Source organism: Lichenostomus cassidix, chromosome 15 (assembly GCF_008360975.1).
Source record: "Lichenostomus cassidix isolate B80296 chromosome 15, HeHo_3.0, whole genome shotgun sequence".
Classification (NCBI taxonomy): domain Eukaryota; kingdom Metazoa; phylum Chordata; class Aves; order Passeriformes; family Meliphagidae; genus Lichenostomus; species Lichenostomus cassidix.
The window spans coordinates 4,102,223-4,129,263 of record NC_139496.1 but is presented as its reverse complement, the minus strand read 5'-3'; the positions used below and the strand labels follow the sequence as shown (position 1 = coordinate 4,129,263).

Sequence of the window (27,041 nt, the reverse complement as noted above, 5' to 3'; positions counted from 1 at the left end):
GGATGCAAAAACTTCAGATTTCTGCTACAAATGACTAGAGGAGCATTAGGATTTTCAGCTTTGTCCCTGAGCTGACTAGTGACAAGCCAGAGGAAGATCCTTTCAAATGCAAACTCCCTGGTCAGAGCTGGAGAAGGGAAAAGCTTGGGAACATCAGAGTGCAGAGCACAGATCCAGGTGGGATCCAGCTTCCACTTGCCAGGAAAAAGAGAACAACCCCCAGATCACCACTTCAAACACACATTTGCTTAATAGATATTTCATCCTGCTTTTATGAGCACTGAAGGGGATAGGGAAGGGGAAAAAAAAAAAGGAACAAAAAGGTGGGGTTGGTTTGCAGGCTCCCGAGTTGACATTTCTGATAACGATCTAAAAGCCGGTTATCTGTGAAAACAGCCCCGGGGCTCGGTGTCTCCTCTGATTTCCTGGCTCTAAAGAACGACTGTCGAGTACATTTGAATTCAGCACTGTCTGCTCGGAACACGGTGCTTTATACAACTGCCACATGTTATCATTCTGAGGAGATCTGTCTGCTCCAAGGTGTCTTTGAGCATCTGTGCCCTCTGTGTTCACGACTGTGTGCCTGAATTGCTTTGAATCCATCTGTCTGTATCCATCACCATCATTAAATCCTGCAGAATCTCCCTGACTGGGTGCCTTTGACCTCAGAAGTGCTGTTTCAAGAAGTAAATTGTCAATTTTTATTTTGCAAATCAAATTTAATACAATTTCTGCCGATGAACTGTAACCAGCAAATTCTATTAAGATATTTATGTGCTCCTTCTCCTCCAATCTATCTCAATTCATTCCAGATGCAAGCCCAAGGAACCAGAATAAAGTATTTTGCAGTGGTGACCTTAAAAATCTAATTGCTGTACTTACTTATTTTCATTGGTAACGGGAATGGTCTTCCCTCCAGGAACAAGTTCATGGCAAACCAGCTGAGGGAAGAAATGATTGGATTGCTAATTACTGCCTGGAACCACAATGGAAGGAAATGCCATGCTAAGCTGTTACCTCCCCATAAAACATTTATTTTTACAATAAAACAGCAGGATTTAAAATTTAAGTAATAATCCTGCTTCTGCCTTGAACCAGTTTCACTTAACTATTAACAGAGTAATTGAACAGTGGGAACTCCAGCTCTCCCACCAGCCCTTCTCTGAGGAAGCCTCCTCTGCAGTCTGATCCATCACTGCTGAACCACACACAAATCAATTCCCAGAGCCCTGGGGGACTGTCACAATCCCAGAATCCAGAGGCTGAGCAAGCTCAGATAGCTCAGTCTAACAGCACAACCCAAGGCTGGCTGATCCACAGGTCTCATCCTGGAGCTCCTGGAGCTCTGTCCCTCCAGCTGGGCACTCCTGGAAGGAAGGCAGAGAGCCAGGAAGGATCTCCCAAGGCCTGGTGATCTCCTCCAGCCCAGTGACAGTGCAGGACCCTCCAGGTGCTGCCTGCAGAGTCACAACTCATCTTTGCCCAAGCTGAGGCAGCACATCCTTATCCCCACACTACAGAGGCCTCTGTGCCTCAGCTCCAGATGAATTCCAAGGTCAGGCTGAAGCCCAGTGCAGGGAATGAGCTCAGCTGTGACATGGCTGCAGCTACAGGGACACACAGTTCATTCAGGGTGATCCCACCTGGCTGCTTCAGCATGGCCAAAGCACTGGGAAAACTGGCTTATTTTTAACCTCAGTGAACTCAGCTTTCAGTGTCTCATTGCTGGGCTCTATATCCTGCTCCTGTCTTTATTTTTCCCATGGAAGAACCCTCCAAACTGAAACCTCAGCAATCCTGAGGCAGCAGCAGGTGTCCTTCATGGCTCCCCAAGGAATTGGCAGCACAACACTGCCAGCAAAAGGCATTTTTATCTCATCTCTGCAGATTTTCCAGCTGTGCACACACAGCATCACAGGGCTCAGGTGCAGCCAAGAACCTCCAAGTCTTCCTAAAGGACTGACAAACAGCTTTTCCTTCTCTAGGCCAAGAGACATCCTGACACACTTGGAGTTTCCCCTGACAGAAACATCCATGCGGGAAGAAAAGGAATTTCTCCCTACTCACAGGTTCTTCTTTTAAAAGTGGGGGAAACACCAGTTATGCAGGGGAAGCACTAAACACTTTTCCATCCCTGGCAGCAGAAAAATTAAGCGTCAGAGGACAACCTTTTCTTGTGGAAAAAGCTGTTCTCTGCCCATGGGTAAATATTGAATCCCATGGTTGAGTTCAGAGAAGCTGAGCCAGCCTTCCATAGTAACATGTAGAAGGTGTTTGGGACAAAGCAGAGATAAGATCCAACAAATGACTGAATAAAAACCTACCTGACCCATCACATCTTCATCATAGGACAGTGTCAAGCCCAGATCACTGATATCACCATCATAACGCTGGGGAACAACAGGGAGAAGGAAAAAAAAAAAGGGAAAAAAGATCAGGGATCAGCAGCAGAACCATCAGTTACTCCCAGGGGTTTTTAAAGCAGTACCCAAAGGCAGTTTCTAACAAGAGACAGCAATCAGGGAGGTGAATGACAGGAATATTGTTGCTCAAACCTTAATTGAAGTGAGATTTTTATAGAATTCTGAGTCCAAGGAGGGAAGTTCATCCACGGAGCTGTAGAAGACACTGTGGTGGTGCCCAAGGAGCTGACTCAGAAAGAAGGAAGCAAATGGGACATCCACAACTATTCCCTATAGACAAGAAAAATGCACAGGTGAGGTCCTGCCACACACCTGTTATTGTGACATCTTTGGTTACCTGCAAGGCAGATCTCATCATGTGGAAGAAGTGCAAAGAGCACTTTGCAAGGCACCAAAATCAGTTACAAATACCACATGCTCTTAAAAACCATTAATTAGCAAGGCAGGGGCAAAAAGGCACCTGGGGAACTCCATGTGTCCTTTAAAAGTGCTGCCTTACATGGTTTGAACTGAAAGAGGGGGAAGTTAATGAGACACATGGAAAAAATCCTTCCCTGTGAGGGTAGTGAGGCCCTGGCACAGGCTGCCCAGAGAAGCTGTGGTTTCCCCATCCCTGGAAGTGTCCAAGGCCAGGTTGGACATGGCTTGGAGCAACCTGGGCTAGTGGAAGGTGTCCCTGTCCATGGGAAGGGGACTGGACTGGAATTCCCCTTGAACCCAAACCATTCTATGAGAGCATGATTCTGTAATTCCATCCTCTTTTTTGGTCCATGTCCTTTAAGGTATCCACAAATGGAAGCTTGTAAGATATAACACCAAAAAAACCAGGCTGGTGTCCCCAGCACCACAAGGAATAATCAAGGCACGTCCCTTGGTTTTACCTCCACGATTATCTTTAATACAAGCCTGAAGAGATTCCAGCCTGTTCCACTATCAGAATCTTTATCCAAGCCATTTTTCCAAACTCCTCTCTTCAATAACAACCCCCTCAAGCAGGACAAGTGCTCTCAAAGACACCATCACTGCCAATATCCCAACCTGGTGCTCCTGGCTCACCTCATACACAGCCTTCCCAAGCATCTTCCCCACAAACTCGAAGAGCTGCAGGTAGTTCTCATGGATGTAGGATGTTGGGGATGGATAGAGCCTCTCATCACCACTGGTGGTCTGATAAAAGATAAGAGCACAGTGAGCCAACCTGGCTCTGCCAGCACTGGGTCACCTCAGGTGGCACCTGTGTCATACCTTGAACAGGTTCAGTGCAGGGTCAAACACCTTTTTAATGATCTCTTCCAGGAACTCTTTGAAGACTCCATCTTGATCAATACCAGCCTCATCGACTCCCAGATCATTCACAAACTTCACCCTGATCACTCCCTTCATGGCATTCTGGGAAAGCTGTCGGAGCTGTTCATATCCATCCTACACACACCAGAAAATCCAGAGGACAATGCCAGAGGGACACACATGAAACACCCACCCAGAGCTGCAGCAGAGACAGGACACAGGCCCACCACAGAAATCTGCATTTGTCACTGAACCTTGAGCTCAAAAAACCAGCATTTTCCAAGTCAAAATCCCAGGTCTGCAGCAGCCTGAGCTGAACGAGGTTCCAGCATTCTCCTGGAATGTCAGTTCTGGGAGTGAGTCCCTCAACACCCACAGAGAAGGCAAAAACACTCTCCCCCTGCCCTGTTTTTGTCAGGCCAGGCTGCTGCCCTGTGGGCTGGCTCTGCCCCTCACCTCGAGCATGCGGGAGCGGCGGATGGTGATGTGGGTGACATGAGGGGACGCCGAGCTCGTCTCCACCAGCCCCAGCTTCTCCTTCTCCTTCGTCACCATGTTCCGGAAAAGCAGCACCCTCTGCAAAAAGAAAACAAATGGAAGGCTGAGCCCACAGGGATCCTCATCCTGCAGTGCAGCAGGGCTTTGGGAAGCTCCTGACACACAGAAGAACTGCTGCTGGTTGTCCTGATGCCAGCTATGCCCAGTGATGCCACTGTCACCCACTGACTCCGTGCAGCTGCACACATAAATCAGTTCTGTCTCAATGACAGAGATCAAGGCATTTGAAGGCAATACACTGGGAAGGGGTGAAAACACAAATCAGTTCTCTCTCAAGCACAGAAGTCAAGACATTTAGGGAAAATCTTTTGGGGAAGGTGAGGGCGAAGGAGAAGACTTTTATTCAGCTGGCATTTCAAAAGAAGCTCCACGTCACAAAATGCTCCAGACACATGTCCCTCCCACCCCAGGCCACCCAGGTCATTGATTCCCAGCCTCCATCCCCTGCCCCCATCCCACTCACGTTCTTGTGGGGAATGACATGTGGGATGTACTGCAGGAGCAGCTGGGCTCGTTTCTTGTCCTTGTCCAGCTCCTGGAAGAGCACGCTGGGTTTGAGGTCCCTTGACAAAGGAAGGCAGAGTTTCAGAGATCCCTGAGAAATGCCCAGGTGTGGGACACAGCTGGGGGTGGGGGAGAGGGAAATGGTAATGATTCCAAAGATGACTGAAGTGCTCAGTGTGCACACTAAGAAGGTAAAAAGGGCCAGGAACACCCAAGCTCTCGGGTGCTGAGTCAATTTTCAAAGCACCACAAAAACCTCCCACCACGGAAAAAAAGCACAATCCTGAACTGCAAACATGGGGAGCAGCTCTCCCCTCAATCCCACAGGCAGAATGTCAATAAGGAATCCCAAACCAGGCTCTGCAGAGGATGTGGAGCAGTGGGACAAGCCTGGAGCTGCCAGGATCCCTGCCCTGGGACACTCACTTGCGCAGCCAGTGATCCTCGGGAGCGAAGCGCCGGCGACAATCACGCTCATAGAGCACCATGAGCCAGCCATGAACAGAGTGGAACAGCTCCAGGGTCTCCCCTCGGGCATTCTCTGCACAAAGGGAACAAGGGAGGAAAGTCCAGCCACCCTTGGCAACAGCAGGAGCCACACATTGATCATCCTCCCCACAGAAACAGCACTGGGGTGTTTTCCTGACCTGCACAGCCTCCAGAGGGAAGGATTTTGTGCCTCTGGGAAGACAGGCAGTCTCTCCTTTAAACTAATCAAAGCCATCTCATTTCACATCAGAACTGGACTATCTCAGCTAATTACCAAGCTGAGCTGTACCCAAATTACACCAACAGAGAGATCCACAGCAGATTCTAGAGACCTGAGCAAGCTGCTCTGCCTGGTCACAGCACTGCCCTGCTCTTGTCCAACACATGGCCCAGCCTTGCTAAATTTCATCTCTGCCAAAAACCAACATGCCCATCATGTCTGTTACACAAATTCTTACTGGAAATGGGGAAGTGCTCTGGATTTGGCGCCAAGCATGATTGTGGCATCTGGACATCAAAAGACTGGGACATATTCCCACATAGCAGCGCTTTTTGTGCCAAGTAATAATTAGCAGAAGCTTCAAACTCCAAAATTAATGCCATTTGTTGTTCTAACAGCAACACCAACTCAAGAGCTACTAAAAGCACTCACCTACAATTCCATCCCAGATCATCTTAAACACAAAGGAATTCAGGAAAGAGGAGATGGTCACGAGCTCCTCCAGTTTGAATGAAATCTGCTCTTCGTAGACCTCGATGTCATCTAGAATCCTGTCAGAGCAAACAAATGCAAATGCACAAGTGTAAATTTAATTCCCTGCTGAAATTTTCATAAAGGCACATTATCCTTTAGCAGCAGCTCTTATTTCTATGACAACTGACACCCATGAGAATCTAAAGTCATAAACAACCAAACCTTATTTATGGATTTGGATTGATAGCAGATCCTAACAGAATGGTATGAAAGGCTGAGATACAAGCTAAGTCAGTGTTTCAGGCTTTAAAGGAGCTTTTCCATTCCCAAGAAAATTTTTGCCTCATTCAAGCTGAGAGAACTGTCTCTTCTGACCAGCAAGGGCAATTTTCCATCCCCTTTCCCATCTTTTGTGTTGTTTCCTTCCCCCCACGCCCAGTTTTGTTACCAGCTGGAAGCAGCACATGGCTGAAAGGGAAAAGTCCTTTTGAAGCTCTTTATTTCTCTGGACTCAAACCCAAAATCTTGCTGCTCTACCCTGCCTAGTAATCTTCATGAAAAGACATAAAACCTTAACTACTTCCCTTCAACCTGAAGGAACAAAACAGCTCCATGTCACAAATCCAGAGATCTCCATCCATGTGCTACCTACGTGATGAGGTGGCGAGAGCAGTCACAGAAGAGCATCAACATGGCCAGCAGCCTCTTGGATTCCTCTGTGTCATTGTTCAAACACTCCAAGAAGAGTTTTAACCCCCCCTGTGGTCCCAGCTCACAGATGAAAGCCCATAATTTGGGTAGCAGATCATCCAGGTAAGTGAGACCTATGAAAATATAAAGTGCACTCAGTAAAGTGCATTCTGCTGCTTGTGAAAGCTCAGAGAGATGAGAATTGAAGCTGAAAGACCCTTTTGCAGAGCAGAAGAGGAACATGAGCATCCCATTTGGCTCCCAGGCCTGTCTGCTTTAACAGGAGATGGACAATCAACAGGAAAGCACAAAATAAAAGCTTTCAATGAGACACTGTTTGCACATCTTAAACCTTTTCCCCCTAATTCTTTTGCAACTTTAGACAATAATGAATTCCTGTGATCCCACATCCACCTTAGGGATGAGAACACAACAGGGCTGCACCAATGGTCACCACAAAGCACCCAAAGCTCTGGACTCACTCCCTGCTCTACCCACCAGACTAAAACAGTGCTGATCTCCTCCATCCCTTCCCAAGACAGGCAATTTGTCCTCAAGATGTATGAAAGCATTCAACGCTCCCACCACAGAAAGATTAATATTGCCAGGCTCCCCAAAAACACTGACTCAGGCTGAAGTTTGAGAGGGAGTAAGCAAGGTTTCATGAGAGCAAAACTTGCTTTAATTTGTATTCTGGAGAGTTTGTGCTTGATCAAGTGGTGCTGAGTGTTATTGATCCCACGGATGATTCAGGATGGAACAAGCCTTCCCCAGCCAGTCAATATCCCTGCTGGCAGTGATAAAACCCCCACCAAATCAACAGAAATAAGAATACAAAAATCCCTTTTCTCTCTCCACTGGGAAGGATGTGAGCAGCACAGAGGTGCCCTGACCTGTGAGGATCTGCAGGCGGATCTGGGTGAGGGTGGTCAGGGTGGTTTGGTACAGGACACAGATGCTGCAGACCTTCTGCACCTCGGCAGAGTCCACTCGCTTCCCTCCCACCGGCTTCAGGAGGTTCCGGACTGAGGATGACTTCCCGAAAGCTCTCTTGATCAGGTCTGGTGACAGAAACACAGCAGGAGGGCCAGAAGGCAGGGTTAGATGGGATGCTGGGAAGGAATCATTCCCTGTGAGGGTGGTGAACCCCTGTGGCTGCCCCTGGATCCCTGGAAGTGTCCAAGGCCAGGTTGGACAGGGCTTGGAACAACATGGGATAGTGGAAGGTGTCCCTTTAGCATCCCTTTGAGTTCAAACCATTCCACAACTCCATACATGCTCTACAGAACAAAGTGAAATATCTGATTTATGGTTATCTTATCCCAAATCCTCTTCTGCAGGACCAGCACACCTCACAGGTGCAGGAGGCCAGCTTCACCTTGCTTCCCACATGAGAAGCTGAGCTCTCTTCCCTTGGAAATTCTCAGTTATGCCAAAGCATGTCAGCTACTCGAGAAACAACAAAAAGAAACTGCTAAAATAAGCAAGTATTTTCCCAGCACCAAAGAAAGAGACTTGCCCCAGGTCACAGAAGCATTCCAAGGAGGAATTACAAATAGGAGAGATCACATCCCCACCTAAGCAGCAGCAGTTGCTGCAAGTAATTATTCAAAGCTTTTGGCATAAGTGGAAAAGTCAAAACCCTGTGAGTCTGGGAGAAAGATTCATGTAAACATACAGATACACAGAGGCAAAAAAAAACCCCACAACCCTCCAGAACTGACTTTTCATAGGAAGGCTGTTCTGAGGGGAGACTGGCTGTGCTGGCAGCTGAGCTATTTCCTGATTTTCCAGCAGCTTCTTGCTGAGCACATCACTGAAGAGGATCCGGATCATGTGGACTCCCCAGAGGTGCTGCAGCTGCTTGGTCAGCAGGGGCATGGACTCATTCAGCCTGGAAGACAGGGAAGGGGACAAGTTAGAGGGCAGCTTGGAATAAAACATCAGGCAGTGATACTGATCCATTTAGCTCATAATCCAAACTGGAATATGGACCAACCCTACAGATGGTGCTTACAGGAAGAGCTGATGTGTCAGTGTACCACTGGTCACCAATTCAACTACACTCCATGAATTTCCCCATGGAATAGGCTGTGTAGGAATGCTACAGTTTATTGTGCAGCTAGAACCTGAAATATCCGAGAAATTATTCTCCCTGTTCATCTCAAAACATAAACCACTTTGCAACATATTAAAAAAATAATAAAAAAATAAATAAAAGGAGAGGCTTCATCATCTCTCCCCATGAGGTCCTTCCCACTCACCCATAATCCACAGTCTGTGAGAACCAGCCCAGCACAGGGTGCCAGTGGGTGAGGTTGGATTTCTTCTGGGACACATACTTCTGGCAGTAGGAGAGCATGTGGATGAGAACCCCCACAAAATGAGCTGTCTCCTCCTCCAGCACCTGGTCATTCAGAGAGCCCAGGAACACCAGATTGCCTGGAGGAAGGAGCAGCACAGCAAGGCTTAGGGAAGAACAGATGCTGTGGGACAGGGGTTACAGGTGAAGTGAATCTTTTCCCAATCCCAGGAGAGGATTTGTGTCAGTAATGATCTCAGAAGCCACCCTGCAGGAAGCCATTTCCAGCACACATCAACCACAGAGGTGACATGTCCCTTTGGCCACCTTCCCACCAACACCTTCTACAAACTGCTAGAAGCTACAACCCATGGTTATCCCAGAGTTCCAACTGTTAATCTTGCTGCTTTTGCAGAAATGTGAATTTAAATATTTCAGCAGCATTTAGGGCCATTTAGGGCAGGGAGATCCAAGCCTGCCACACTCCAAGACTTGCTCAGAGTCCAAGTGAAAAGCTGGCAGAGATGATGCTTCACAGTTCAACATTACACGAATACAAGAGCAAATCTCTGGCCCTTCCTCCCTCTGCAAAGGTCTTAAACCCTGTTTGTAACATCCCAAAACACGTCTCAGTTATTATTTAGAAAACAAACTGTTATCAAAATAACAATTAAAAACGACAGATAGGAGGCAGCTCTGACCCATGGAGAAGGAAGATCTGACTCAAGGCTTTTTTCCAAACTCAACAAAAGAGTTGGAGGTGCTCACCCAGCAAGCAGAGGGTGTGACTGCCCTCCAAGCACACGCAGACATCCCGGCACTGCGCTTCCCGGCTCAGAAACAGGATGAATTTCCTGAAGAGATCGTGGGATTCGATCACTGCCAGACGCTGGAAGACAGGATGGAAGTGCCAGTGAGGCTGAGAAGCACCACATTCCCACACCTGATCTGCCAGCAGCACTTGGCAGCAGCTTTTCTTCCCAAATAAAGCAGTGAGTTGAGGCTGTTGCCCCATAGAGTGTTTGACACAGAGCTGGGCTGGGAAATAAAACCTCTGGCAGGTGAACAGGTCATGCTGGAGTTGGAGCCAGACCTTTGCAATGGTCTGTCTGTAAGAACACAGGATTTGCCCATTTGGCACAAAACCTGCCTGTCTGCACCAAGCAGATTGAATTGGATTAGTGGGCAGTTCTCTGGTCACCCCCACAGAGGCTCTGCCACCCAAGAGGGTGATTTTGGCTTTGGCTCTGGCTGTGGTTACAGAAATGGAAAAGTAAGGACATGAAAAATTCAAGCTGTGGGTCATACATGCCTTTATTATTTATTTATTTAGGTATTTTAGGGCAGTTCAGCCCATCAGCCCACTGCTGTTAATAACTTCTGCATTAGAAATCCAGAGTATTTGTAAGGATTTGTAAGGTTTTCACAACAGAGTTGAAACTGGCAAAGAAAGAAACACCAAAACTCGGTTCCAAGAGCTGATAAAATGGAGTAACAAGTGGTTTGATGCGATAATCAGCAGACTTTTGGTACTCTGAGATCAGCCACTTACCTCAGGTGTGAGAGTAGCAAGGTGAGTCATTATAGCAGGCACAGACATGACATGGATCAGGAAGGACCTCAGCAGATTGTCTGAGAACTGTGCAGCAACCACAGGGCTATGGGGAGAGAGAGAGAAACACTTCAGAGCTCAAACTGGCCTGGGAAAGGAACACAACTGAGCCACCCAGAACTGGATACTGGGAATTCTTCTTTCATCAGGGAGATAGTCTCAGTGGCCCAAAATCACTGAAAGAATGAGAAGTCAAGAAAAAAAAACCACTAAAAAAGACAAGTTTGGCTGCAAATCCCCCCAAGCAGCTCAAGCTGACTCACCGCAAGGCAAGGGAGAAGATGGCAGTTAAGGAGCCTTTGGACAGGGAAGGTCTGGATCTTGCCAAGCCATTAGTTAGCAAAATCTGGAATGAAAAAAGAAATCAAAATATAAAAACCTGTAGTACTCAGGAAAGAATAATACTGTTACTCCTGAAAGACATTAAGTTTATTTAATGCAGGGAAAAAGAACATCAGAGCAGCCTAAAATCTAGTTCTTACAAGTAATTTGGCAGAACCAGAAGGGCTTCAGGTTAATAATGGCAAAGAAACTGCAATGAAATCAGACACTCTCCAGAACTTATTTCCCTAGAATGTGTGTTCACAGGCTTTAAAAATTAACAGGCAAGGCTTAGAGTTTGGTAATGTAATTCTTACTTTAAAGATTCATTACATTTCCCCAGCAGAAGGGTAAACAAACCCCACCCATACAACGTGACAGCTGCAAAGTTTGGGAAAATTATTTAGGACTTGTCCCTGTCCATCTCATGATGAGGTGATTAAGCAGGATTCAGGTTCAGCAGCAGTGACAGAAAGGGAAGAGTGGATTTGGTCTCAGGTGGAGACACTCTGCTTTGCTTGAAAAACTTGACAGACTTGACTTTGCTTGAGAAATACATTATCATGCACAAAGCACCAGCAGCTCCTCCCTGAGACCCCAGCACAGATCCAAAGAGCTCCTGAGGAAAGGGGCACAGCCAGGACTGTGGCAGCTCAGACTGACCTGCAGCACAGAGTAGAAGCCCTTCTGATTCAGGTGGCCCATGATGTTGGCACAGATGTGGTTCATGGCAGGTCTCAGGGTTTCACCTTTGGGTAAAAGCACTGATGTCACTCCAGCAGCACCACAGCCCCCTCTGACACCCCCACACAAAGGTTTGTCACCACCCAAGCCATCCCAGCACAAAGTCCTTGTCCTTCTACACAAACCCATCATTTTGGCAGCAGTTCGCACTGTCTTGTTTCAGCTTTAAGAGTCTCATTTCCTTCCAATACTTGTCTCTCTTTTCTATATCTATTTCCTACAAAACCTCAGAGCTAAAAGCACATTCCTTTATCCTCTGAACACTTTTTGGGGAGGGGGGTAAATATTATAAAAACATCATAACAACTGTTGGTGTCCTAAGGGAAACAGCCTAATCCCAAGAGGAACAGTTTAATCCCAAGGGAATCCTTGTTTTGTGCAAACACAGGAGCAGAATGAATTTTTGTGGCGACCAAGGTGCAGAAACAGAATCCCAGAATGGTGTGGCTCGGAAGGAATGTTAAGGATCACTCCATTCCACCCCCTACCATGGGCAGGGACACCTTCCACTGTCCAGCCTGGCCTTGGACATTTCCAGGGATGGGGCAGCCACAGCTTCTCTGTGAACTTGTGCCTGAGCATTCAGTAGAGTTTAACACCAAGTCCCAAATTTAAAGACTTGGATGCACCAACCTTTTCCCCGAAGGATTTTCCAGGTGGAAGTGTCTGTGAAGGTGACCAGCATTGTGAGGTGCAAATTCACCAGTCTGGAGTCCTGCAGGATGTCAGGCTGGGATAACAAACAGCAGGGTTAACAAACCCAATGAGCCTCGTGGGAGAGAAAACACAAAAACAGGGAGAGAAAACACAAAACCAGTCCTTACCTTGAGCTGCTTGAGGAATTCACAGCAAAACCACAGAATGTCTTTGATCTGTTTGATCCAGAGGAGTGTGAGGTCCTTGGAGAGTGCCAGTGACACATACCACACCTGAGGAAGCCAGGATACACAGAGGGATCAGGGTTTGTGCTACTTTCTGGGCAGAGTTTGGGAACTGAACCCAACAGTGGGACTGAGATATTCCCCTCCCCAAATTCCCCTGGTCAAAGCACATCACCCACCCCAGACATCAAGTGTCCTTTAACTCCTGTGTTTGTACAGAGTAAAAATATCACAGGAATACTAAGGGACTTGTCCCAACTTTCCCTGTGGAATCTCCACAGTGCTCAGAGGCTTCTGAAAGCTAAAAATTACATATTACCAAGGCAAATTCCCATGCACAGAATTAAAAATTAAAAATTAAACCAACTCCCCACCCCTCCAAACCAAACCAAACCAAACCCCCCTGCTGACCTTGGGCTCATTCTCCACATCCATGCTGTTCAGGATACAACGGCACAGCTTTTCAAACCTCTGGGAAAATCCAAAGGTGGGATTAGTTCTAACTACAGGAAGGGCTATTCTGGAAAAGCACGAGGAACAGCTCAGCAGAGGGAGCAGGATCTCTGTGTATCAAACCAGTAAATGTTCCCAACACATTCCCTACAGGAATCCCAAAGGCTCCATCCCTGGGAGCACATCATGTCATGCTGCTGCTGTGCAGAATTCCCTCCTTGGGAATACAGGGATTTTTTTTGGCTGCTGTACCTACAGAAAACTGCATTCCAGAGGACAGAGATTAAAAAATCCCCCACTGCTGCCATTGAAACACAGCCTTCCATTTTCTGACTGTTTTCCTTCCAGTCAGAGTTTCCTGGGGCAAAGATCATCACTCCAGGACTTCACTCTGAACCCATAAATTCAGGGCAAGGTGAGAAAAACTGCTGGGATACAAACAGCCTTCCCTGTGCCAGCACAGATCTTTGGGAGCTGCCTCAACACACCTGCCTGGGGAATTGGGAAATGCCAAAATCCCCAGGCAATGCTCAGCTCCTGAAGCTGGCAAAGTCACCAGGAAAAACATCCATTAAAGGATGTCCTGAATAGAGAACCACTGCTGAAAAATTCAAGGCTTCTCCTGTTTCATTCCTACAAGCAGATCCCTTCAGGAAGGGCCAGGAGACAGAGAGAATATTGCTGAAGGAAAAATACATTGCAGGAACCTCCAAGATCACTGGGTAAGGAATTAAACATATTTAACATTTTAAAACCTGTCCCCAAAAGCAGAGCAGGATGCCAGGGCAGTGTCCTCACCTCCTTGTCCTCCTTGGGATTGAACACAAACAGCAGTTTCCTGGCAATTTTGAACACAGACAGGGCGCTTCTTTTACTTGAGCCACATTCATTTGTGCCAAAGAAATCCTCCACCTCTCTCCTACAAAAGTGGGAAAAATGAGGAGTTAAAAAGCAAGCACAGAGCAAAGGCAGAATTCCCTCCCTGAAGGAGCTCACAAGGAAAGAATTTTTGCAAGGGCCTGGAATGACAGGACAAGAGGGAATAGACTTAACTGACAGAGGCAAAGGTTAGATGGGATATTGGGAAGAAATCCTTCCCTGTGAGGGTGGAAGAGGAAGCTGTGGCTGCCCCATCCCTGAAGTGTCCAAGGCCAGGTTGGACAGGGCTTGGAGCAACCTGGGACAGTGGAAGGTATCCCTGCTCTTGGCAAGGGTTTGGAATGAAATAAGCTTTAAAGTCCCTTCCAAGCCAACCCACTCCATGATTCCACGAATCCCACACACACCTGATCTCCCTCTGCAGGCGGCAGCGACACAGGAACCTCCTGACCAGAGCCTGGAGCTGGACTGCAGCTCTCTCCCTCTCCTTCAGCTCCCGCCGCTCCTCCCGCGCCTGCCGCGCCTTGTCCAGGAACTGCGCCCTGGAGGACTGGCTGGCACTGAACATGGCTGGAACCCCTCAGGGGACAAAGGATCCTCGCAGCAAACACCTGGGAAAGCAGGAGGAGAGTGGGGAAAACACCCAGGGATGGGTAGTTCTCAGCTGCCTGTAGGGGAGGGGAGAACCCAACAGCATGGGGGAAAGTGGGAATAAAAAAACCCAGTGACTGTCACAGGGCTGCAGCAGGGACACAAACAGTGACAGGGAATCCTTCCAGCACAGCCCACAGCCTGCTGCAGGCTGGGAGATTTCAAGTGGAAAAACAAATCAATCCGTGTTTTGATACTGTGTTCCACTCCCTGCACCCCAGCTCCCCTCTCCAGCCTCTGCTCTTTCCTTGGTCACAGATAAGGACAACTTCCCGGCAGGAGGCAAAGGGCACAAGGAACACTGATTTATTGCCATTCACCAAATAAAACACCCGGGGTCAACCAGAGCTTTATAAATAGTAACAAGGAACTCACCTGAGGGGTCACTTCCTCACAGGAAGCGTGTGATGCTCATTTACACACACATATGATCCCCATCCAGAGGCTTCGGGCAGCTCCTGCATGGACAGGCGCATTCCCTGCGGGTGATTTTGGGATTCAGATCTTCCCTCTGCAGTTCCAAGTCCTCTGGACCAGATTTACCTCCTGCTGCACCCGCAAGGAAAAGGGTAAGTGGAAGGAGAAGCAGCACAGCAGCTCAGCGGCGGTCACCAGCACAGCCAGCTGGGGAGGGGAGGGATAACTGCGTGTGTGACAAGGACAAAGCCATCCAGGGCCCCCCGGACAGGAGCAGGTGCCACCGCCGAGCAGGGTGGGCAGGACAGAGCCACCCACAGCCCCCGAGCAGGGCTGCAACTCCCGGGAGCACAGCAGCCGGAGAGCCCCTCAGCCCCTCTCACATCCCCGCGTTCCTCTCGCAGCCCCTCAGCCTCACTCGCAGCCCCTCCAGGCCCAAGCTCCCACCGCGCCGCTCACCCCGCCGGGCCCGGGCGCTGCCTGCAGCCTCCCCGCAGCCCCCAGGCGCTCACCCTCGTCCCGGCGGACAGCGGGCCGGGCGGGCCGGGCCGAGCGGCCCCGGAACGCCCCGGAACCCCCGGAACCCCCCGACCCCGCCGGTCCGCCCGGCTCCCCGCCCAGGCCGCGGCCGCAGCCCCCTCCTCGCACCGTGTCCGCGCTCCGCGTCCGCCCGCCAACCCACCCCGCCGCTGCCGTTCCGCCCGCCCGCCCGCTCACCGGCTCCATGCAGGGAGAACCGCCAGAACTCCGTCCCGCTGACACCGGGAGGATCGGGCCGCGCCGGGCCGGGCTGAGCCGAACCGGGCCAAGGCCGTGAGGCGGCAGCGCGGCGCGGCAGCGCCCGGAGGCCCAGCGGGCCATCGGAGGGGTTTGCGGGGCGCACCCGGGCGGGGCCGGAAGGACGGCGAGGGGCGGAAGTTCCCCGCCCGGCGCTCCCGCTCGCTCGGTCCGAGGGGCTGCGGCGCCGTTCATGGTGAGGGAACGGGAGCTCGGGGAGCGGCATGGCGAGGCGGGGCGGAGCGGCTGGAGAGGCGGGGGACTGAGGAGGGGTGGGAGAACAGCGAGCGGGCTGAGAGGGGCTGGGGGGCTGCGGGCCTTGCGGGGCAGGGTGGCTGAGGGGCTCAGAGGGGCTCCGGGCCTGGGAAGGGACTGGGAGAGGCGGATCGACCCGCGGCCTGCGGGTACCGGTGCTTCCCGGGAGGTGTGTGCGGAGGTGGCTGCGCTAGGAAAGGGTTGGGCTGAGGATTTGGGGGTCTGGCCTCCCAGAGCGGTGCGGGGCTGCGGGTGTCAGTCCCCAGGGGCTGGCTGGAGGGTGGTCCAGCCCCGAGGTTACGGAGCTCGGAGGGGGATCCCGGGAGGACTCTGGTCACCGGGAGTCAGAGTGGCCACTGTCCGGTTGGCACGTGTCCGGTCCCCAGCTGCCCCTTGGCCGGGGGACAGGGTTGGGATTTGGGGTGCAGAACCGATTTCTGCCCAAGTTGGGGTGTTCAGGTGCTGCAGGGAGCTGCAACATGAGCTGAGGTTGCTGCCTGTGCATCCCTAAGAGCCCTCCTGCCATCCCTGCCCCTCCTGCTCCCTCCCCCTGTGCCACAAAACTCCTGCTCCGCTGGGATTTGCCAGGCGACACTTTTGAGTTTCATGGCTGTGGAGCAAAAATTCTGCAGTTCAGCTCATCCCAGAGCCGTGGGAGCTGCAGGAGCAGGGATGGAGGGTGTTAATTATCCCAACCTGAGGGAAAAGAGAACCACGGAGGCTCCGAGTGATTAAGGATTTAGCGGCTCTGGGGGCATTTGTGGTGCTGAGCCAACGCGTGCCTGTGCCAGTGTGACCTCGGTGCCAGGGAGTGTGGCTGGAGGCTGCTCTGTCCCGGTGGATTTTTGGATTTTTTGAGCAGTGTGGAAAGGCAAGGAAGAGTGGGGGAAACTTGCGTTTGCTCTCCCTGTGTGCTCCGAGGGAAAAAGCCTTGAAAACCTGTGGATATTCTGCATTTTAGCACTTGGAAATCTGTTGGTTTCTGCGTTTAGACCCACGGGAATCATCTGCAGTTGTGTGTGTTGGGAATTGCCCAATTACTGGATTATTGATGGAGTAAGAGCTTAAGCTGCCGGAGTTGTGTAAGAAATAAAAGCAGTTGTTGTGGGAAAGCGTTGGCTTTGCAGTGCAAAACCCGGCTCAGCATTCCCAGGGCTTTTCCCCGGGAAAAAAACCGGGGCTGAGTGCATGAACATCCTTCACTTCCTGACGGTGAAACGTTTAAAACATTGAAAACTTCACAGAGAGCCCCTGGAGGAGCCGAGGTGTGAAACACCCGGTGGGAGCACGGGGTCACAGTGCCAGGGTGGGAACTGCTTCCTTGAAGTTGGAGCTCCTTCCTCGGGGCCGGGAGCTCCTTCCTCGAGCCGGGAGCTCCTTCCTCGAGCCGGGAGCTCCTTCCTCGAGCCGGGAGCTCCTTCCTCGAGCCGGGAGCTGCTTCCTCGAGCCGGGAACTCCTTCCTCGGGCCGGAAACTCCTTCCTCGAGCCGGGAACTCTTTCCTCAGCCTGGAAACCGTTTCCTTGCAGGAAGAGATGTCGGGAGAGAGCGTGGTGAGCTCAGCAGTGCCGGCGGCCGCGACGCGCACGACGTCCTTCAAGGGGAGCAGCCCCAGCTCCAAGTACGTGAAGCTGAACGTGGGGGGAGCTCTGTACTACACCACCATGCAGACCCTCACCAAGCAGGACACCATGCTCAAGGCCATGTTCAGCGGGCGTATGGAGGTGCTCACGGATAGTGAAGGTAAGGAGTGGGATGTTCTTGGCATTCTCTGTGTCTTTATTCAGCGGGGAAAGTCATAGGGGTTGGGGAAAGGTCAGAGGAACTTCTGTTTGTAGGACTGGAGGGATGGAGCATCTCTCCTAGGAAAGGTTGGGAGCGTTGGGATTGTTCAGCCTGGACAAGAGGTGGCTTTGGGGTGACCTTTGAGTGTCTGAAGGAGCTACAAGAATGATAGATAATATTTGTAATATTTTGGGATTAGTTAATTAATTCTCAGTGTCCTTCCTCAGCAGGGAAAGTCATAGGGGTTGGGGAAAGGTCAGAGGAACTTCTGTTTGTAGGACTGGAGGGATGGAGCATCTCTCCTACAAGGAAAGGTTGGGAAAGTTGGGATTGTTCAGCCTGGAGAAGAGGTGGCTTTGGGGTGACCTAAGTGTGGCCTTTGTAGCTCCTTCAGGCACTCAAGAATGACAGAGAGAGAATATTTATAACATTTTGGGATTAGTTAATTGTGGAAAATTTTGATTTGTTGAGCTACAAGAATGACAGAGAGAGAATATTTATAGTATTTTGGGGTGAGTTGATTATGGAAAATTCTGTTTGAAAATAGAGAAAATATAGTACAGGGTGAGGTGGGTTGGACTGGGTTTTGAGTGCTTTAAAATAGTCTGTTTAGAGGTTTATAGGGCTCTTGTGATAAGCTTTCCTGAGATAAGAGGAAGTGGATTTGAAGGAAAAAATGTAAAAATACAGCCTAATTAGCTGAATATTCCTGGTTTAGCCAGAAGTCTTTTATATTTGAGCTGGGGAAAACAAAGCTGTGTTGTTCCAGGTGTTATCCCAGGTCAGGATAAAGCAGGAATGTGGGTGCTGTGCTTTGAATCAAAGAGGCTCTGGGATACTTATCCTGGATACAGACCATGGAGGTTGCATAAAAAAGTCAGCCTGTGGGTCAAACTTGGGAAAAAAAACCTGTCAAATGGGAATCAGCAGCTTGACTGGGGACATTGGAGGGGTGGAAATGTTGTGAACCCTCTCCCTTTGCTAAACTTGAGGTAACTCCACCAGGATCTTCCTGTCCCTCCCTAAAGCTGCTTCACTAAATTTGATAATTGCAGACTTCCCATGGCTGGAAACGGATCGGAAATTCCAAACTCATTTTGGAAGCCCATCCTGGCGTGATCCCAGTGTGCTGGGCAGGTTCAGCAGGGCTGGAACATCCCATTCCCAGAGCTCAGAGGCCTTTGCAGTGCAGGTGTTGTTTGCAACCCCAAATCTGAGAATAACTGGAGTTTCTCCTGCTGAAATACCATGTTTGGGATGTAAAATCACAAGTTGATTTTGCTGTGACTCCCACAGTGTCTATGTGGGTTTGTTCCATGGAACCAGTTTGTGTTTTAATAGGAATTTGATACTTCCTGTATGTTGTAAGGCAGACACTCCCATTGCAGCAGTTCTTGCTTTATCTCCCCCTGCCTGGAAACTGGGACAATAGCACTGGGGCTGCTAAAGGAAACACTTTTTATCTGGAATTCTTCAAAATCCTCCTAATTGGTCACACCCAAAACCTGGCAACAAACTCAGTGTTTATTAGGAAAAGAAGCCAGACTTGGGGAGACACTGGAAGGAGTTGGGTTTAACCAGTCTGGAATGTGGCACATGGGGTCCTGCTCTGTGTCTGGACACATTCAGATCCCACCCCCAGCTCCTCCTCCCAGCTGAACAATTCCAACCTGCTGCTCCTCAGGCTGGAGGAGAAAAGTCTGGGATGTGAGTGGCAGATGATTATTCTCAGCTCAGAAATTACTGATGAACTGTAGCAAATCGGCATATTTGGAATGTTTTCTTTGGATAGTAGTGAGCATGGAGAAGGATGTGAGTTTTCCAGGTGCATCCACCTATTTCCAATTCCCTTTTTTTTCCCTGACTCCCTGCTGTTGTCACAAGCTGATGGGGAAGCTGTTCCTGGTCCAGTTGCTGATAAGAGTGGAGCCTCAGGCAGTGTCCAGTGTCAGGCTCCTGTTTCAGCTGTCAGGCCTTGGTTGGAAAATGCTGTCTGATTTACACACAGGATTCTGTGTCCCTTCCTAAATGGATCACAGGATGTTTTTGGGACACTGCAATTATAAAATAACTCTAAAAGACTTCAGCCCACTTGTTGGCTCTGCTGTGGCCGAGTGGCACCGGGGTCACTTCCCTGTGACTCATCTCCTTTGAGCTGTTTGGGGGTCACAGAAGGGTTTTGGAAGCTCTTTTAATGGTCACTCAGATTTTGCAACACTACTGGAAGTATTTTCTCATCCCCACATGAAAATGAGCAATTCTTCTTCAGTTTCACCATCTGTAAACATGAAGTTGCAACAGATTTTTGCAGCTTACAAGGAATCACAGAGGAGTTTGGGGATGGTAATTCTGCTCTCAGCTGGCTTTTTTACCTCCCTGTGTGCTCCAGTGAGCTTGGGAAACAGCTACATTTATGGAATATGGATGTCCTGGTTTATTACAATGACTTGTGCTTCCTCTCTATCACAGAATCCCAGAATGGTTTGGGTTGGAAGGGAATTTAAAGCTCACGTTGTTCCACTCCCTGCCATGGGCAGAGACACCTTCCTCTAGATCTCCCACTAAAATGGGATTTCTTGCCTTCCATACTCTTTATTGCCAAACAGGCTTTTTTCTGCTCCAGTTGGATAATTATCATGTATCCATTAGCCCAGATCAGTCCTTTGTTCCATGATTTCTGCCTCTAGTTCTGTCTCCAGTTTGTTGTTCCAGTCTGTAAAATCACACTTGGAGCACACACTGTGTTGTCTGTGGACAGCAGGAATGAGGGAGCTGGGAAGCCTGGAGTGAACTGCTGCAGAGTGTCTCCTTTCCCCTCAGAAAGCACGAAAGGGCCGTGTTCCTTCTCCAGATTGAACCAAATGTTCAGACTTTCCTCGTAATTCCATTCATGCAGAACACACAGGGGCTGCTTTAACCTACTTTCCTTATTTGTCCAAAATATGACTCCTTCCCCACAAGCGTTTCCTCGCTGCATTCCTGAGCCTCAGCCTGTGAGAGTGGCCATCTGTTCACTCTGGGAAGCTCCAGCCTCGGCACTGCCTGACTTTTCCAGGGTCCAGCCTGACTCCTGCAGCCAGAGGTGAAATGTGGATCCTACACCCACAGCTTTGGTTGTAGCTCTGTTCTTCCCTGGAGATGAGAAGGCTCCAGGGAGACCTTGGTGCACTTTTCAGTGCCTAGAGGGATTGCAGGAGAGCTGGAGAGGGACTTTGGATGAGGGCATGAAGGGACAAGACAAGAGGGAATGGCTGCCCACTGCCAGAGGGCAGGGTTAGATGGGATATTGGGAACAAATTCTTCCCTGTGAGGGTGGAAAGTCCCTGACACAGATTGCCCAGAGAAGTTGTGGCTGCCCCTGGAAGTGTCCAAGGCCAGGTTGGATGGGGCTTGGAACCACCTGATCTAGTGGAAGGTGTCCCTGCCCATGGCAGGGGTGGAACTGTATGATCTTTAAGTTCCCTTCCAACCCAAACCATTCCATGGTTTTCTTCCTGCCACAGTCCTGAGCTACAGTGGTTCAGTGCTGTGCTGCACCCTCTACTCACATTCCCAGTCCCATCCTCACACTCCCAATTCCACCATGCCCTTCAGCAGTTTGCTCTGTCAAAACCTTTTACCACATTCATCTCAGCTCATCCTTACTTTCCTGTGTCCCCAGGCTGGATCCTGATCGACCGCTGTGGGAAGCACTTTGGGACAATCCTCAACTACCTGCGGGACGGCGCTGTGCCGCTCCCGGAGAGCCGCCGGGAGATCGAGGAGCTGCTGGCTGAGGCCAAGTACTACCTGGTGCAGGGGCTGGTGGATGAGTGCCAGGCAGCTCTGCAGGTGGGCATGGGGCTCAGGGCCTGCTGGGGGTGGGCAGCATCATCTGAGCAGAGCAGGATTTTCTCCTGGTCTTCCTTCACGTGGGGATTTTGGAGGCTGGGATGGAAATTGGAATAGCTTGTGTTGCCATCTGCTGGAGTCTGATCACATCCAGGAAAATCAGCTTCTTTCCAGAGGTGCTGGGAGTCCCTTGGGTTGTTATCCTCTGAGGTTCCCATCTTGGGTGTGATGCCACTGTCAATGATGTCCTCTCTGAGAGAAGCCCCATTCCAGATCCTGCTGTTTAACTGGGCATGGGACATTCTCAGGTGCTCCCAGAAGAATGGTGCCTGGCCATTCCAGAAACCACCACTGGGACAGACTGGACACTGACCCCTCAGGCAGATCATTCCCAGGAAATGTGGGTGTGTGCCCTGGGATCTGTTGTCACTCAGCTGCTGTTTGATTCTTGCTCCCACAGAACAAAGATGCCTATGAGCCCTTCTGCAAGGTCCCTGTGATCACCTCCTCCAAGGAGGAGCAAAAGCTGATTGCAACCTCCAACAAGGTGAGAGAGACTGGGGCCCTGGGCTGAGCTGAGCTTCCAGCTCTGGCTGTGCTCCCTGGAACTCATCTGTGCTTTGTTTCTTACAGCCAGCAGTGAAGCTGCTGTATAACAGGAGCAACAACAAATATTCCTACACCAGGTAAATGACTTCAGCTGGAATTGTTGGAAGTTTTTCATAGACTGAAATCCATGATAAGAGTTTCCTTTTTTTCCCCCAGGCCCAATGACAGATTGGTGTTGCCAGGCACTCCATTTTTTCCCAATTAATTTCAAACTTGAGTCTGCTGCCATCAATGGAAGGCTGAGCCCGTGCTATTTGTGTGCCAGAGGAGTTCCTCTAATCCTTAGGTGCAGCTGGCAGAGGCTCCTGGCCAAGTGCTGTCTGCATTCCCATGGATTGCAGCATGGTAGTTGAACACAGGGAGCTCAGTGAGTGGTGAAATCATCAAGCTGGGGGCCTTGTTCCCTTTCCCTTACTCCCTTACAAGTTTTGTGACATAAGACTGTCCTTCCAGCTGTGCTGAGCTCAGGAATTTGGTTTGATTTGGCTGATAGATTATGCACCTGGGTGAGATGGCCTTGGACAGTTGTTCATGGGGCTGTTGCTGTTGTATTGCTGCTGCTTCAGGTTCTCCTGCCTGTAGTAGTGAAATAATAATTAATTTCTTGTGTTTGCCCCATCCCTGGAAGTGTCCAAGGCCAGGTTTCACAGGGCTTGGAGCAACCTGGGCTAGTGGAAGGTGTCCCTGCCCATGGTCTGGGGTGGCCCTGGATGGGTTTTAAGGTCCTTCCAACCCAAAAAATCCTGGGATTCCATGGAATCTGGCTATTCAGGGCTGTTAGTGCTCACTGCTCCCACTCTGTTCCACGTGCTCTGTAAATTCCTGCTGCTGCCTCCATTCCCACAGCAACTCCGATGACAACATGCTGAAGAACATCGAGCTCTTTGACAAGCTGTCCCTGAGGTTCAACGGGAGGGTGCTCTTCATCAAGGATGTCATTGGGGATGAGATCTGCTGCTGGTCCTTCTACGGCCAGGGCCGCAAGATCGCCGAGGTGTGCTGCACCTCCATCGTTTATGCCACCGAGAAAAAGCAGACCAAGGTACAGGAAACCTGGCAATGCTCCAGCCTGGGATGGTGGCAGCTGAACAGGCTGGCACTGTGTCATTGTTGAGCACCTCTGGAGGGTAATCAGTGCATTGAGAGTGGAGCTCATGCTGGGGGTAGAGCAGGGGCTGCCTGCCCAGTGCAGGTAACACAGGGTAGTTGTGATATTCCACAAAGCACTGTGGTGTTCCATAATGCAGTGTGATATCCCATAATGTTCAGTCCAGCTCTTTATCTTTAGACAAACTTCTGCATTTAACCACATTTGGGTTTGGGGGTTGCAAGTAGATGATCTGGGGTTGGAACCAAATGATCTTTAAAGTCCCTCCCAACCCAAACCATTCTGTGGTTCTACACCCCTGTGTAAGGAGGGATCAGCAATGCCACACCTTCCTGTGTTCTTCCCTTTCCCAGGAGAGGCCTGCCTGGTTCTGGTAAAAACCCAGCTGGTTGTTGGGCTCAAAAGCTGGAAGCAGATAATGGAATAGAAAGGATTGTGCCAGAAGGGATTTCAGTGGCTGGGGTGCAATTAAAAAATTGCAATACCAGATATCAGGAATCCAAACTGAGGTAACCCAGTGCCTGCAGCGAGTGACCTTCTCTTCCCTACCTGCCAGGTGGAGTTCCCAGAAGCCCGAATTTACGAGGAGACCCTGAACATCCTGCTATACGAATCCCAGGATGGCAGGGGGCCGGACAATGCCCTCCTGGAAGCCACAGGAGGGGCTGCAGGACGCTCCCACCACCTGGAGGAGGACGACGAGCGGGAGCGCATCGAGCGCGTGCGGAGGATCCACATCAAGCGCCCCGATGACAGGGCCCACCTGCACCAGTGAGCCTGGGGAGCCCTGCAGCTCTGGGGAAGGGGCTGCCCTGCAGCAGGACCAGGCAGTGCAACTCCTGTCCAGCACAGTCTGTACATTGTGATTTGTAACAAACTCTAGGTTATTTGGGGTATTTAAATGCGGTAGTTGTAGGGCGAGGATGAATGAGGTTACTGGGCAGCCTGGAAGGGCCTGTTGAGCAGCTGGAGAAATGCCCAGAATTTTTAGCACTCTTGTCGTTGCTGTTTTGTGCTGGAGAGGAGGAGGACTGGCTTCCTGTGGCTTTGGTAATGATCCTGCACTTTAAAACCAAAACAACAAACAAAAGCTCGGCCAGCCACCCTCCTTCCCTCCAGGCACTGCCTGACCCTCCTGGGCAGGGGGGAAAGGCAGGGACCTGGACCCCGAGCTGCTGCACAGCTCCCTGGCTGCTGGGAGAGAGCTTGGCAGTGCCTTGGGTGACTCCCCAAAGGACAAATGGCACAGGCTGGTGAGATTCCTGGAGTGCTGGGGGCAGAGGGACCCCTTGGAGCAGTGGGAGGGAGCAGAGGCTGCTGCTTTGGGCTCCCCACAGCTCTCTGGATCTGCTCCTCCAGGGCTTCAGTGGAGCTTCTGCAGCACTGATCTGGGGACACCCATCCCTGCTTTATCCCTACGGTTCAAGGTTAAAATTCCTCCCAAAGGAGGAGGATCAGGAGCAAATTGTCCACGGTTGCTTTCCCTGGGAATGATGCTGGTGCTGCTCAGTGCTTAGAGCTTCTGCCTGAGCCTGGATCTCAGCTGGGGGGTTTGGTTTCCAGCAGCTCCCAGGTAACAGGAGTCACAGCAGGTTCAGTCTCCCCATATTAGGGGATGTTGGTGGGGGGCAGCAGCCCTGGTTCCCTTCTGGAACCAATCCAGGAACGTTGCCTTGCTCTGAACAAGGGGAAAAAGAAGCAGGCAGTGACCCAGAGGCAGATATTCCCTGTTTGACTTTATCCTGAGTGTATTCCAAGTCTTCTCAGCCATGGCAGCTGTGTGTGGAAGGGCAGAGCATGGAGAAGGGCACTGCACTGTGGTTTTCTACAAGTGCTTTTCTTGTCAATGAATATTTTATCTACCTCCTCGTCTCCTGTTGCCTGTTGTGGAGTCAAGTGACAGTGATGGTGGGAGGTGGGGTGTCATTCCATAGGGCTGGAAGCAGAGCCACAGCTGTGACAGTTCAGATAACCAGCCCTGGGAGGGGGAGAAACCCGAGGTAGGAAGTGTTAAACTCGCACTGCAGCAGCACCCGTGGGTGACACCAGAGCACTCTGCCCTGGGCTAGAGTTTCTTTTGACCCTTTCTCTGGAATATTTAGCACTGGCTTTGACAGCCAGACTCCTGTGGAGCAGCAGCTCTGTGTTCCTGCTCCAAGGATCCCTGCTCCTGGCTCAGGGCTGCTAAGGACATGGGAATAGTATAAAAACCAAAGGTGCTGCAGCAGCACCAGCCACGTTCTTCTGTTCCACAGAGCAGTTACACCCCAGTTCCACAGAGCTCGTTGGTAGAGGCTGAAATGCACCATGAAGTGGTTGTACAATTTTGGATCATCAAGTAAAGCTCAAAGTTTTCAAAGTTAATCTGAGGCCATCTTTCTAGTAACCAAAGACTTCTCCACGTTGCAGGCAGCTGGTGGCTGTGGCAGGTAGGGGTGTTGTACCTGTCCCCTCTCCTCTTTCTGCTGCAGCTGCTGATTGCTCACTGAGAGCTCCACAGTACAGAGGGGAAGGAGCCAGTGCCTCTCTCCCTTCAGGGCTGGGATAAGCTGGGGTGAGGCAGGGAAGTCCTGGATTGCTGTTTCTCCAGCACTGTGTACTTTGACACTTACTGGGCTGTTACTGGGAGTCTCAGCATCTGCAACAGTCCTGCAGCAAGTCCTGCTCACTGCAGCTGGGAGCTGCTCTCCAGGAGGGACAGGGCAGCTCATCCCTGGCTCTGCTGACCTACCTGGAAACCCCAAACCAAATCCAGTCCTGTGGGACAGAGCAGCTTCAGCCCCAGGAGGTGACACCAGTACTAAGCACCTGACAGGTCACAGCTACGTGATTAACTTCTCTGTAAATAGATCTTTAACTGGCTTCAGGCTTTTCCCTTTCAGGTTATGCAAACTAAGTTCTTAAAAACCAGGAGAGGGCTGTTTTTAATCTTTGTACAGCGCTTTGTAGAGCTGTTGCTTTAGCAAAGTCACTCCGGGAGAGTTCAAGTTTCAATTTCAGTTTTGTTACTGCATTTGTGGGCAGACTCTGCCTTAAGTCACTCCTGAGCTCACCCTGTGGGTGCTGGAGTGGTGCAGCCAAGCTGTGCTGTCCTGGGCACTGTCCTTTACCTGCTGCCCCTGTCCTTGCTCTGGGCACAGCCTGGTCATGCCCTTGCACAAATGCTCTCAGTCCTGAGCCTTGTTACTCTAAGTGGTTTTGCTCTGAGCTCTCAGGTGCAGCTAGGGCTCAGGGCAGGTGTCCTGGGCACAAGCAGCTCTTCAGATTATCCTTCCCTGCCTCCCAGTGCCAGGGAGAGCAGAGTTGGCTGCTTCCATTCTCCAGCACCAGCAGTGACAGCACAGCCCAGGAGAGCTGAGCAAAGTCCCCCTCAGGAAGGGATTTTGTCCCCTCCCAGCTCCTGACACAGTTGCATGAGGAGGGGACAGGGACCAGCCCTGGTGACCCTTGCCCACCTGTATCCCTGTAGCACCAAAGCAGCTGCTCCTGCACTTCCACAAGGCAGGTTTGGATCCCCCTGAGCCCCAGCACCTGGGCAAGGCTCCAAGCTCCCATCCCACCTTAGAGCAAAGCGTAGGTAGAACCTTTCAGTCTTAATGGAATTGTTTCATGGACAACAGCAAATTCCTGTTCTGTACAATCATTCCCACCTGTCCATACTTCTGCACAGAACAAGCTTCAGCTGGATTTCAGTGTATGGTTGATGTTTGCAATATGTACTTTCAGTTTTTTTTTAATATAACACAATAAATTAGAAGATATTTCATATTTA

The 27,041-nt window shown here is 50.4% G+C and overlaps 2 protein-coding genes across 4 annotated transcripts in view; one reads left to right on the top strand and one right to left on the bottom strand.

Moving 5' to 3' along the window:
- Nucleotides 1-14,967, bottom strand: part of UBE3B (ubiquitin protein ligase E3B) — a 19,821-nt gene extending 4,854 nt beyond the window's left edge. The window contains exons 1-23 of the mRNA XM_085075638.1: nt 14,864-14,967; nt 14,245-14,448; nt 13,757-13,877; nt 12,917-12,976; nt 12,449-12,553; nt 12,258-12,354; nt 11,544-11,629; nt 10,823-10,905; nt 10,500-10,605; nt 9,716-9,836; nt 8,910-9,087; nt 8,370-8,539; nt 7,539-7,706; nt 6,608-6,779; nt 5,914-6,032; nt 5,199-5,313; nt 4,732-4,831; nt 4,167-4,286; nt 3,669-3,845; nt 3,480-3,590; nt 2,556-2,693; nt 2,325-2,390; nt 883-941 (exon numbers count right to left, since the gene is read on the bottom strand). Of these exons, the coding sequence (XP_084931764.1) occupies nt 883-941; nt 2,325-2,390; nt 2,556-2,693; nt 3,480-3,590; nt 3,669-3,845; nt 4,167-4,286; nt 4,732-4,831; nt 5,199-5,313; nt 5,914-6,032; nt 6,608-6,779; nt 7,539-7,706; nt 8,370-8,539; nt 8,910-9,087; nt 9,716-9,836; nt 10,500-10,605; nt 10,823-10,905; nt 11,544-11,629; nt 12,258-12,354; nt 12,449-12,553; nt 12,917-12,976; nt 13,757-13,877; nt 14,245-14,405 (2,633 nt within the window). The 5' untranslated portion in view covers nt 14,406-14,448; nt 14,864-14,967. The remainder of the gene's footprint in view (nt 1-882; nt 942-2,324; nt 2,391-2,555; nt 2,694-3,479; nt 3,591-3,668; nt 3,846-4,166; nt 4,287-4,731; nt 4,832-5,198; nt 5,314-5,913; nt 6,033-6,607; nt 6,780-7,538; nt 7,707-8,369; nt 8,540-8,909; nt 9,088-9,715; nt 9,837-10,499; nt 10,606-10,822; nt 10,906-11,543; nt 11,630-12,257; nt 12,355-12,448; nt 12,554-12,916; nt 12,977-13,756; nt 13,878-14,244; nt 14,449-14,863) is intronic.
- KCTD10 (potassium channel tetramerization domain containing 10) lies at nt 14,929-27,041 on the top strand. 3 transcript variants are annotated; one of them, XM_085075642.1, is made up of 7 exons: nt 14,929-15,057; nt 17,466-17,679; nt 21,383-21,552; nt 22,013-22,099; nt 22,186-22,238; nt 23,008-23,203; nt 23,826-27,041. In XM_085075642.1, exons 2-7 carry the CDS (start codon nt 17,472-17,474, stop codon nt 24,042-24,044), a joined length of 933 nt encoding a protein of 310 aa, XP_084931768.1. In that variant the 5' UTR covers nt 14,929-15,057; nt 17,466-17,471; the 3' UTR covers nt 24,045-27,041. The 3 variants fall into 3 exon arrangements, with proteins under 3 accessions (XP_084931768.1, XP_084931766.1, XP_084931767.1); XM_085075640.1 differs by lacking the exon at nt 14,929-15,057 and adding an exon at nt 15,732-15,878; XM_085075641.1 differs by lacking the exon at nt 14,929-15,057 and adding an exon at nt 16,401-16,993.